This window comes from Moschus berezovskii, chromosome 4, assembly GCF_049115385.1.
Source record: "Moschus berezovskii isolate FMDL1 chromosome 4, NW_MosBer_1.0, whole genome shotgun sequence".
Taxonomy (NCBI): domain Eukaryota; kingdom Metazoa; phylum Chordata; class Mammalia; order Artiodactyla; family Moschidae; genus Moschus; species Moschus berezovskii.
Window position 1 is genome coordinate 104,334,105 of NC_142463.1, and position 12,501 is coordinate 104,346,605.

General features: G+C 58.2%; 1 protein-coding gene across 2 annotated transcripts; it reads left to right on the forward strand.

The window, feature by feature from the left end:
* The first annotated feature begins 1,400 nt into the window (after positions 1-1,400).
* ADAMTSL4 (ADAMTS like 4) lies at positions 1,401-12,501 on the forward strand. 2 transcript variants are annotated; one of them, XM_055403292.2, is made up of 19 exons: positions 1,405-1,530; positions 1,667-1,837; positions 3,892-4,039; positions 4,258-4,315; positions 4,616-4,971; positions 5,153-5,834; positions 6,076-6,178; positions 6,921-7,057; positions 7,421-7,625; positions 7,895-8,067; positions 8,215-8,326; positions 8,420-8,605; positions 8,783-8,912; positions 9,428-9,632; positions 9,939-10,115; positions 10,410-10,616; positions 10,709-10,888; positions 11,164-11,308; positions 11,459-12,501. In XM_055403292.2, exons 3-19 carry the CDS (start codon positions 4,020-4,022, stop codon positions 11,593-11,595), a joined length of 3,213 nt encoding a protein of 1,070 aa, XP_055259267.2. In that variant the 5' UTR covers positions 1,405-1,530; positions 1,667-1,837; positions 3,892-4,019; the 3' UTR covers positions 11,596-12,501. The 2 variants fall into 2 exon arrangements, with proteins under 2 accessions (XP_055259265.2, XP_055259267.2); XM_055403290.2 differs by lacking the exon at positions 1,667-1,837 and having other exon boundaries at positions 1,401-1,530.

Sequence of the window (12,501 nt, forward strand, 5' to 3'; positions counted from 1 at the left end):
TTTATAATATAAATTATATAATTTATAAATTATAATAAAATATAGATGTTAAACTTCAAATAAGGATATAATTCTTATACATAAAAGCATTTTATGTTTTCACTTCCCTCATCTCTTGAGGTAACATTTGCCTCTGTTGAGTCCAGTACTTACCTCCCAAGTCTGTCTCCAACTAGACCCAACTCCTTGAGGCCAGAGGCTATTCTAACTGTGCCCTCCGCACCAAGTGCAGAAAGTGCTCAATAGTATTATGTGGGAACACCTGGGACCCTTCTACTTTGTGCCGATGCAGGACAATGTTGCTAGAGCTTCTATTTTTAGGGTTTTGTTTTTGAAGAGAAGTTATGAAATATCCTGGTTTTAAAATATTGACAAGTCACTGAAAAAAAAAAACTTTTCAAATACTCGAGAGTAGACCCAACAATACATGACTGTAGTTCATGAACAAATGGCAAATAAAACTTTAAAAATAGTGGTGATGAGAAAAATGACTTTATCTACTCTGTCATTTCACGTGTATTATTTCTTTAACATAACTAAAAACAGATAATGCCTTGGTTAAACATTCAGAAACATATAAGCATATAGAGTAAAAAATTGAAAGCTTATATTTTTATTTTCCTCTCCCAACCCCTCCTCAGCTGCTACCCCCAATTCCGAGTTTGGGATGTATTCTTCCAGATATAAGTAACTAGGCAGACATATCTCCAAGCCTATTCGTCTATGTCAGATTCACCCCATTTTACAGATAAGGAAACTGCAGCACAGAAAGGTTGAAGCATTCACCCAGGATCACACAGCGGAGATTCAAATCGAGATCCTCTGATTCCTAAGTCGGCTCATTCCTTCCGCTACACCCTGTAGGTAACATTTATGGACGAGGAAACCGAGGCTTAGGGGGTCCCTGAGCAGTCAGAACCACATGGTTCACAGTCCAACTTAGGAGAGGCAGGGATCACAGGGGACCCTGCGTGTTGGAGAGGGCCCTGAGCAACGCGGAACGGAGGTCGGGCTTGACCGTCTCGGCCCAGCAACGCCCCGAAGTGGGGCGCGGGGCTCGCCCACGCCGCTCGGGTACCGGCGCCACCCAAGCCCTTGGCGCCCCTGGCGGCCGCCCCGCCCGGGCTGGCGCAGCGCTCGCAGCGCGCACTCGGAGCCGCTCGGGAGACCCGGGCCCCGGAGACCCGAGCCCCAGCCGGGTCGGGGGACAGCCCTGGCGCGGCGGCGCCCTCGGGGCCCGGCTGGGACCCCCTCGGCTTCGCCCCGCTGGAGCGGTCGGCAGGTGCCGGCGGGAGCGGCCAAGGCCCGCAGCCCGGGGTGGGTGGCCGGGCGGGCCGGGGACCCGGGGGCCGCCGGGGGCTGCCGCTGGGCGCGTGGCGGGCGGGGCGGGGCGGGGGCGGAGCCGCGGCCGGAGGCGGCCGTGTCCCGAGCCCGGCTCAGGGGCCGCAGTGGCCGCCGCCGAGCGAGGCTGCCTGGAGGGAGCGCCCGGGCGCAGCGGGGTTAGCTGGCCGCCGGGGCCGCGCAGAGCAGGTACAGATCTTCCCTGGGACCCCTGGCCCCGGTCGCCCTCTCTCCTTCGTCCGGTTAGACCACCCGCCCCGCGCCCCCGCGCCGTCCCGGTTCCCTGAGCCCCGCGGTCGCGCCCCAGCCACGACCCCGGCCCCAGTTCTTATAGCCTCGGAAGATCTTCCAGTCCCTGGGGAGGGGGTTCTGATCCCTTGGAACGCTGGCCCCATCACTCGGACGAAGAATCAGCCAAAATTCCTACACAATAAAATTGGAAAACATATCCAGCCCAGCACGCGCCCGGCACCTCCTGCCCTTCCCCTCTGGAAAGGTATTTCTGGATGATGCGTTCCTCCCCCCATCCCCCCAACCCTGTCATCCGCTTCCGTCCTGGGTTCGGGGACACAGACGCTGGGAGGGATACAAGTGGGTGCCCTGAATCCAGCTCAGCCTGACGGCTAGAAAGGCAGGACACCTGTTGGGATGGGCCTCCAGGACCCCGGAGTGGCAAGGAGTTCTCGCCAAAGACAGGGACTCTGCAGCCAGCCCCAGAGCCTGCTGACCCACCCCCTGCCCCTCGGTGCCACTGTTCCCCAGAGGTAGGTCTCTTGGGGGTGAAGGGGATAGTTCTGCGCAGGTCACTCCTCCTTGATCTCCACTGGCCAGTGCGGAGTTGCGGCAGGGAGGAGCCCAGGTTTGTCTAGACCACTGTCAGCCTGGCCCAAGAATGACCAGTTCTGTCTGACCTCTCCTTTCTTCACTCTGGGCAGTGAGACTCACCAGATGAGAAATGAAAAACATGAAAAGACTGAAAGCCACAAATGTGTATCTGTTTCTGCAGTGTGTGTGTGTGTGTGTGTGTGTGTGTGTGTGTCGGCCCCCGGCCCAGCTATGCAGGAGATGGGGTCGGACTTTTCCAGAGAGGGAGCCAGGCCTGGCCCTGGCCCCAGGAGCTCACGTCACCCCACCCCCCACCCCTCACTTCTCCAGGGAGCTGCCAAAGCCAAACCCAGCTCAGGACAGGATTATGTGTACTGGGTAGACCCATAGAGAGAGACAGCTAGACACAGGCCTGGGGTAGCAGAGAGAAGCAGAGGTAGAGGGAGTGGAGAGGGGACCCAGCAGCAAGAAGTGGCAGTGACCATCCTCCCGTCTCCTTCCCTTCAACCACCAGGAAGGGAGTCAGGCAGAAAGCTGAAGGTTTGGGTGGAATGTTGGCCCTTCTCTGGAGCCCCTACCCGCCTCCTCATCAGGGCGGAGTTGCTGACCTCAGTGGTCAGCCCAGCCAAGGGAAGGAGCAGCCATCAGCAACCCCCTTCCCAACCCCAAGTAGCTGAGGAGACCGTTTGGGCACAAGCTCCACCACTGTGATCCTTCCCTTAACTTCCCAAGCCCTGGGGTTTCAGGGAGGTGAGGGGGAATGGATTTGCTACCTCCAAGCACATTCCTGCCCTTCCCTCTGTCATTTTCCTGCCCCTAAGCTGGCCCACCTCGGCATTAGCTCCTTGGATTCCTCTCCCGGGTGCCTTTCAGATCCAACAGAAACATTTTTTTTTTTTTCCTGGAAAGCAGAGCTCAGAGCAGCATGAAGAGTGGGGGTGGGAAGGGCTCATTGTGAAGGGACTGGAGGACCAAGGGGAGCCATGGGAGAGCCAGGCTTAGACCAGGGGAGGGTTCCAAATGCCACTTCTCCAGTGATCAAGCTGAGACTTCAGGATGGACTTCCTGGCTCTTCAGAAGATAGACCCATGAGTGACTGGGGAGCAACAGCATCTCTAGCTGCATCTCCCCTTCCCAGCTTCCCCCAGCCATCAGAATCTTGCCTGAAGGAAGGCCTCATTGATCCAATGCTGGAGGCTGGCCCCTAGAGGGAAGTTAAATATCACTGGGAAAAATCACCTACTTCTCTGAGATTAAACCATCAGCCCATTTAATTTATCCCTTGGCTGAAAAGTTTGAGATAGGCACAGTTGTGTCTGAGTGTTCCAGAAGGAGCTTATTAGCTAAGAAGGTAAGAAAAGCCTGAGAGGCAGGTGGGAATGGAAAGCCCAGGGGGCTTCCAGTCAGCAGCTCAGAGAGGATGTCTGAAAAGTCCTCACTGAGCCTCCCTCCTCAGCCCTCTTAAGAAAGATGCATGTGTCTGAGCTGGCCTAGAGAGAGTCACTGGTTAGGACACAGGAGCTGAGAAGTTCCTGCAGCTGAGGGAGGGGATTGCACCTGAGCTGGGAGGCTGAGGGCAGACCTCCACCCCTTCAACTTGGGTGGATGGACAAAGGCAGTGTTCCTTTTCCTTCTCACCCTTAGGATCATTAAGGGATGGGCCATTCACCCCTCCATTCTCACTCTGAGATGTCCTTCTGAGAAGTCATCCTTCCCAATCCCCAGCTTTCCAGAGTCTGGACCAGGCTTGGGTCCTTTCAGAGTGCAGCCCCCACCCGAAGCCCAGATGCCACAGTAGAGTGTTTACTTCCGGTCCCCTCCTCCCTGGGCCCAGGGCCATCAAGGGAGGAGCGATGGAGAAGTGGGCGGGCAGGTAAGTGGTAGGGGGCCACGGTGGAGGGAATGACTGACTGACTCTCAGTCTGTAGAAGTGAGGGAAAGGACCTCTCTGGGAGGGGCCAGGGGATGATGAGTAACTTCTGCTTTCTGAGAAGTTGGTATCAGGATGTGGGGAGCCTGCTGGGGGTGAGATGTGCTGTAACACCTCCTCAGGCTCCTGTCTGATACCTTCACTCCTGCTTTTGGTTTCAGGCCCTGGTTGTGTCTGATGCTGCTTCTGTCCCTCCCTCAGCTCTGCCTGGATCAGGAGGTGAGCCAGGGACTAGAGGCTACGATCCTTTCATCTCTCTGTCTCCCCACTACCCTCCATCTCCAGACCACATTTGCATTTTCTGCAGCCTCTGATAAGCCCTGGCCCCTTTCTCTCACACTTGGCCCTCCAGCCTCTCCAACTCCCTAACTCCTTGCCAAATCACTTTAAGTCCCACCTCTGCGACTGAATATGACCTTGGGTCAGTAACAACTGCCCCAAGCCTCAGCGTGTACTAGATATTCTGTATAGTTCCCTCGAAAATCATTCTAATTTTATCTGAACTTTTTATCTACCTAGGTGTTGTCTGGACACTCTCTTCAGACACCCCCCGAGGAGAGCCAGGGCCCTGAAGGGGTCTGGGGTCCTTGGGACCAGTGGGCCTCTTGCTCCCAGCCCTGCGGGGTTGGGGTACAGCGCCGGAGCCGGACATGTCAACTCCCTACAACTCAACTCCACCAGGGCCTGCCCCTTCCACCCCGGCCCCCAAGACATCCAGAAGCCCTGCTTCCCTGGGGTCAAGGCACCAGACCGCAGACTTCCCGAGAAACCCTTCCCCTATACAGGCCACCACCTCGAGGAAGAGGTGGCCCCCTTCGCGGTCCTGCTTCTCAATTAGGGAGAGAAGAGGCTCCGGAGACTCAAGGAGCCAGGAGGTGAGGGGTGGGGCTTTGAGGTAGGGGCGGTGCCTTGAGGTAGGGGCGGGGCTTGGGATGTAGGAAACTGTAGCAAAGGATCCAGGGCTTAGAAAGGCTTCTCTGGTGCTAGGAAGTAGGATGGGGAGGCCGGGTCAGAGAAGGCCAGTGCTGTGACTCCACGTCTGCAACACCTTCTCAGGTCCCGGGTTCGAGACCCCATCAAGCCAGGAATGTTTGGCTACGGGAGGGTGCCCTTTGCTTTGCCGCTCCATCGGAACCGCAGGCATCCCCGAAGACCACCCAGATCTGAACTCTCTCAAACCTCAGATCTTCCATCCCTGACTTCGAACACAGAGCCATCTTCTGCAAACCACACCCAGAAAACAGAACTGTCTCCTACAGAACCTTCTGCCCACACCCTCCCACTCCAAGCAGAACCCCCAAGCCCTGAAGCTGCTCAGACAGCAGTGCCCTCTAGAGCCAGGCCTGCCCCCACAGGGCCACACCCCAGAGCTCAGGCCTCTGGCACAGAGCCCTCCTTTCATTCCCCATCCCCGGGAGAAGGTAGTTCCTTTCACCTGTCCCTTCAGCCAAGAAGGCCAAGTTCCCAGGGTTGGGCCAGTACCCGGCTGGCAGACAGACACCCTAATCTTTTCCTTTCTGTGCCTTGGAGCCAAGGCCAGCAGAGCCGGGAGCAGTGGAGACCTGGGGGGAATCACCACGGGTCCCTCATGGAGTCTGCCCCTCCCCACCCAGACGGCTGGCTGCCTCTGCTGAGCTCTGGCGCCCACTCCAGCCCTCTCTGGAGCCTCTTTGCTCCCAGTAGCCCTGTCCCAAGATGTTCTGGGGAGAGTGAACAGCTGAGAGCCTGCATCCAAGCGGTGAGTTCCTTCTTTGACCCCCTGCCAGACTTTGAATTCTGCTTCCCTGACCCTGAGTCTGGGTCCTTAGCCCATCAGATCTGGACCTGAGGGAGAAGGGCCTTGGCATCCGACCTCTTCAGGACAGGGGGCTTGGAGCTCTTCCCTAGACCTGACCTTCCTCTCTACCCCCCAAATCCAGCCCTGACCCACACCCCCATTTTCCTCCCCAGCTTTGACTCCTCTGTATCCCCCACCTCAGCCCTGCCCCCCTGAGCAGCCAGACCCCCGGGCCCTGCAGTGTGCAGCCTTTGACTCCCAGGAGTTCATGGGCCAACTGTACCAGTGGGAGCCCTTCACGGAAGGTGAGGTTTCTAGCCGTCCCTGGGACAGGGCGGGTGAAGATTGGGGGATGACGGGGAAGGAGACTCAGCCCGCTCTGTCTCCTCTGTAGGCGCTTGTGTTTCTCCTGCATCATTGTTTTCCTTATTTCCCACGACGGGGATAAAGAGACAGAACAGGCCCAGAAAGGGGGGTGCGGTTTCAGACAGGGCCCCAGCTGTCAGACGTGGTGGATGGTCAGCCGAGGAGTCGGGCTGGGAGAGGGCTGCATTCAGAGGTGCTCTTCAGCGGACCTCCTCTGGGAAGAAACCCACCCAGGAGGTGGAGTGGACATGACAGGGGCCGGGCATGGGCAGAGAGATCCTGTCCAGTGATGACTGCCGGCTGGGGGTGTGCCACTGATCCTGGACCATGTTTTATCACTTTGTCCCAAGTTACCATCCTTTGGATTTTAGGCCTCTGTCACCTTGATACCAAGACAAGCCCTCCTGAGTTCTGAACTCACATAATCATAGTTTCAGGCATCTCTCTCAGAGTTGCCAGCCCTTTTCCTGGTCTCAGTGATCCCAGCTGATCTGACTTGAGTTTTGTGTGACCCTCAAACTGACCTTTCAGAATTGTTGCGTTGCCTTCAACCACAGGGCCCCCGGCAACCTCAGGATGACTTATTGCCAACATAAGGGCTGTTCTCAGGGCCCTGGAGTCTTTCCCAACTGACCTCCCGCCAGGGAACCTAGCTAACCACCCTTCTACCCTGTCTCTTAGTTCAGGGTTCTCAGCGCTGTGAGCTGAACTGCCGTCCCCGTGGCTTCCGCTTCTATGTCCGTCACACCCAAAAGGTCCAGGACGGGACCCTGTGTCAGCCTGGAGCCCTGGACATCTGTGTGGCCGGACGCTGTCTGGTGAGGGAAGAGGGGGAACATGCATGGGGAGAGGGGCAGTGTTCATAACTGCTACACACACACCGAGAGAGCCTCCTTGTTCATTATCACAATGACGAAACACCAGGCTGAGATGGCAAAGATGGTTCTTACCTGCCAAGTGAGGCTGAGCAAAAGAAGTGAAGAGCGGGAAAGACCGCCCTGGGCCCGTCCAAGCTTCCTGGAGGCCAGCTGGGGATGGGGGTGCTGACAAAGAAACAGTCTCACTTGTACAGCAAATGTCGGCGAGACCCGTGGTGAGCTGAAGGCTCCAGGAAGCCCAGGACAGGGTGCAAAGTGATATCTGGCTTCCAGCAGCCTCTGCCTCACTCTGCTTTCCCCCAGAGCCCTGGCTGTGATGGCATCCTCGGCTCTGGCCGGCATCCAGATGGCTGTGGCGTCTGTGGGGGTGATGATTCTACCTGTCGCCTCGTTTCGGGGAACCTCACTGAGCGGGGTGGCCCTCTGGGATATCAGAAGATCTTGTCCATTCCGGCCGGGGCCTCCCGACTCCACATCGCCCAGCTCCGGCCCAGCTCCAACTACCTTGGTGAGTCCCTGAGCTCCCCGAGTCTTAGGTCCCCACTCCATCCCTGGTCAGTTGGTTCTGCCCGGCACACCCCCATTCAGCACAGAAAGCAAGCCACCAGTGATGTCAGGGCTCCTCTCCCCCTCCTTCCCAGGTGGGGGCAATGAGGAAGCCACAGGAGCATGGTGGGGTGTGAAGGTTGGGGGGTAGTATGTGGGTTCCCTGCCAGTAGGGAAGTGAGGGGAGAGGAGGAGAGGATGACCTCATGTGTCCTGATCTGCCACCTCCAGCACTTCGAGGTCCAGGGGGCCGGTCCATCATCAATGGAAACTGGGCTGTGGATCCCCCTGGGTCCTATACCGCCGGCGGGACTGTCTTCCGGTACAACCGTCCTCCCCGGGAGGAGGGCGCTGGGGAGACTCTGTCTGCAGAAGGCCCCACCACCCAGCCCGTGGATGTCTACGTGAGCAAGGGGTCTGGGCTTGGGGAGGCTGCCCCGCTGTGGGAGGCCTTTCCTCTGAGGGGAAGCTGTGGGTCTCAGGATGGGCAGAAGGCTGGCGGATGCCCCCGGCCACCCCCAAACATTCATTACCTCTCTTTCTCTTCCCAGATGATCTTTCAGGAGGAAAACCCAGGAGTTTTCTATCAGTATGTCATCTCTTCACCTCCCCCAAACCTTGAGAACCCCACTCCAGAGCCCCGTGTTCCTCAACTCCAGCCTGGTAAGACTTTGACCCCCAGACTTAGAAGGAGGTGGGGTGAAGCTGAGGGTGAGGAGGCCCATCTGATCTGTCTACTCAACTCTCTCTGCACAGAGATTTTGAGGGTAGAGCCCCCTCCTGCTTCAGCACCCCGCCCTGCCCGCACCCCAGGCACCCTCCAGCGGCAGGTGAGGATCCCCCAGATGCCCGCCCCACCCCCTCCTAGGACATCCCTGGGGTTTCCAGCCGGATACTGGAAACGAGTGGGACACTCGGAGTGCTCAGCATCCTGTGGGAAAGGTGAGACTTCACACACCAGCCCCCTTGGCCCATATTCCCGGCGTGGCACTCCTGATCCCTTGCCCTGGGCGTGCATCACACCTTGACTATGCCAACTCAGACTTCAGTGCCTGGGACCCACTGACACTGGATGCCGAGCCATCCCACCTCCCTGGGCTTCCCTTTATCTCCCTTCAGGTGTTTGGCACCCCATCTTCCTCTGCATTTCTCGAGAGTCAGGAGAGGAGCTGGATGAACGCAGCTGTGCCATGGGTGCCAGGCCCCCAGCCTCCCAGGAGCCCTGCCACGGCCCCCCGTGCCCACCATAGTGAGTGTGCCCCATGGGAGGGCTAGGGTCCTTGGGACACAACAGTTGCCCCTGGTAGACCCATCCTCGCACCCGTAGGATCTCACTTGGACTCTGCACTCAATACAGGGTCTCCTGGCTACATTCTCTTAGTTTCTTATACAACTGAGGATGTGTGTTAGTCGCTTAGTCCTGTCCAACTCTTTTTGACCCCATGGGCTGTAGCCAGTCAGTCCATGGGATTTCCCAGGCAAGAATACTGGAGTGGGTTGCCATTCCCTTCTCCCAGAGGATCTTCTTGAGCTGGGGATCTTCCTGATCCTGGGATCCAACCCTGCATTGCAGGCAGATTCTTTACCATCTGAGCCACTGCAAGACAACCCTAAGTCCCACAAGGGATCCCAGACTCCAAATGCTAAATAAGCCCAATCACGGGTCCCCACTCCCAGTCTGTTTTCCCCTTTCCCGAACATGGCAGCTGCACATATCTCTGTTTTGGCCATCTGTGTCTGTCCCTTCCCCGCCTCTGCCCACAGCTGGGAGGCCGGCGAGTGGACATCCTGCAGCCGTTCGTGTGGCCCTGGCACCCAGCACCGTCAGCTACGCTGCCGGCAGGAGTTTGGGGGCGGCGGCTCCTCAGTGCCCCTGGAGCGCTGTGGGCACCTGCCCCGGCCCAACATCACCCAGCCCTGCCAGCTGCGCCTCTGCGGCCACTGGGAGGTTCGCTCGCCCTGGAGCCAGGTGAGTGGCCCCGGGCAAGGAGGCTCTCAGACAGGGAGGATCTTGGAGGTGTGGGCACCAATGAGCTGGAGCTGCAGTTTTCCCAACTCTGTATTAATCGTCAGAAACTTTTACAAATTTGGTCTCATATGAGCCTCCAACTGTAAGGCAGCTAAGACATGCCCTGTACTCAGCCCGCTCCTCAGCCCACGAAGCCCTGTACCCTCTGAGCCAGGCATCAGAGGCCCGTCCTGGTTCAGAAGCCCCAGAGGGGGAAGACGGTGAGGAAGCCAGGGAAGCCCGGCCCTCAGTGCCCTCATCCCTCAGTGCTCCGTGCGATGCGGGCGCGGCCAGAGGAGCCGGCAGGTCCGCTGTGTCAGCAACAACGGGGCCGAAGTGAGCGAGCAGGAGTGCGCCTCAGGGCCCCCGCGGCCCCCCAGCAGAGAGGCCTGCGACATGGGGCCCTGCACCACGGCCTGGTTCCACAGCGACTGGAGCTCCAAGGTGGGCCCCCTCTCTGCTGAGCCCCAGCACCCCTAGTGCCCCCACCACCCACGACACCCTCTCAGGTGTCTTCCCAGCACAGCTGCATAAACGCTGACTGGGCAAGCACCTGCTGCGTGCTAGACACTGCCAGTGTTGGGAACTTGCAGAAAAACTCACGGCAACGTCCTGAGCCCTGCCTGGCAAAAGTCCCCCAGGCACTCCCTTACTCCCGGATCCAGGAGGTGTCTGTCCTTGACCCCCTCCCCTCCCCGACGTCACCCCGGTCTCCCTTCACACTCTGCTTCCCAACAGTGCTCGGCGGAGTGTGGGACAGGAATCCAGAGGCGTTCTGTGGTCTGCCTTGGGAGTGGGGAGGCCCACGGGCTAAGCCAGGAGGAAGCAGGGCCAGGAGCCGGCGAGCAGACCTGTGCACCCGGAAGCCGGCCCCCGGACATGCGTGCCTGCAGCTTGGGGCCCTGTGAGGTGACGTGGTGCTGGTACACCGGGCCCTGGGCGGAGGTGAGCTGAGCGCCGGGGAGGGCCCGTGGGTGGGATTCCCGGGGCCAGGAGGTAGGAGGAATCCTGATCTCCCTTCCTGTCTCCTCCCTCAGTGCTCCTCCGAGTGCGGCTCTGGCACGCAGCGTAGAGACGTCATCTGTGTGTCCAAACTGGGGACTGAGTTCAACGTGACTTCTCCCAGCAACTGTTCCCACCTTCCCAGGCCCCCTGCCCTGCAGCCCTGTCAAGGGCAGGACTGCCAGGACCGGTGGTTTTCTACACCCTGGAGTCCGGTGAGTGCCTGGCTCCCCTGCCCTACCCAGTGAGGACTACCAGCAGAGGAGAGGCTTCTCTCCTTGTACATCCCTCTGTGCCCCCTAGCTAAGGCCAGGGGCAGTTTAACTTGTCCCTCTGCCTAGACTGGGAGAAGAGGCGGGCCCCTCTGCGTGGGGGTTCATAATGCTCCAGGAGAGGCCCCCCCCAGCTCCTCTGAGGAGGAGGAGGCCTGGGGTGCAGGAGCAGCCTGGAGCACGGCAGATGTCTGATTTGATAGCTGGGGTCTCCCCAGTGTTCTCGCTCCTGCCAGGGTGGCGTGCAGACAAGGGAGGTCCAGTGCCTGACCGCCAATCAGACCCTCAGCATCCGATGCCCCCTTCACCTGCGGCCCGCCAGGAAACGATCCTGTAACAGCCAGCCCTGCAGCCAGCGCCCTGGTAAAGAGCTCCCTCTCCCCCATCCCCAGTAGAACGGAGTTAGCTTACGTGTGGGTGGAGATTAGGAAGGACGAGTGGGAGTGGGCAGCACACCTCCAGCGGGATGGATCTTGGTGACTTCTTGTGCCCAATGGCCTCCTCTGTCCCCAGATGATCAATGCAAGGACAGCTCTCCACACTGCCCCCTGGTGGTGCAGGCCCGGCTCTGCGTCTATCCCTACTACACAGCCACCTGTTGCCGCTCTTGTGCCCATGTCCTGGAGCGGTCTCCCCCAGAGCCCGCCTGAAATGGGTCCAGGAGACCCTCTCCTTGTGGTTTTCTCATGCCACCATCAGTCACCCCTCAATCATCCCACTCTGTACCCTCTGGCTCTCCAGCCTGTCCTGGTCTCACTAGAGACGTCCCCCAGGGTGATGGAAGTTGGCAAGATGACGGACAGTGACCATCAGGATGTGTGGCTGGGTCCCCGCCTGTGTGGCGGTGTGATGGTGTGTGCGCGCATACGTATCCGAATGTGTATGGGCCCGTGTGGATGTGTGTGCACCCGTACATCTGTATCACTTCTCAAAAAGAAGTTACACAGTCCCCCGGGGAGGGGGATGATGCCTGTTTCCCAGAGAGTTTTCTGGGCTGAGAGGAAAGCAAGTTTGCAGCTCTTTGGGAATCCGAGCTACTTAGAGTCTGGCCTCCACTTAATCCCAGTTTTGTGTCCTAACCCTCATTTCTCCTGTTCAGGCCACGTATCATCTAAACCATCCTTTCGTCCTCTGACCCCTTCTCCCTTTACCTAGTCTCTATCCCTCCCTCTCATAGCTAATGAGGGGTGGGGGTGAGCGATTGCCCTCCAGGAAGAGAGGCTGTCCCCCAGAGCAGGGGCCAGCTGGGCAGAGGATGGAAAAGAGCAAGTTTAGAATAAGACATCCTAGCCCCTGCTTCTGCTCCCCACCTCCTAAAATGGTTCCTACTCCAGAACTAATTTATTTTTATTAAAGATGATTATGACAAATGAGAAACAGGCTCTTCATTGTCCTCGTGGGAACCCAGCTGTACAGTCCACCTAAGCAAGCTGTGTGAGATGAGAATGAAGGATGGGAAGGGGAACAGCGCTTGCAGCCCAGATGGACAATCTGGGCGCAGAAAGCCTAATGGGGGAGCCCCAGTCACCTGAGACCTGAATGAAGCCTTGGTCAGA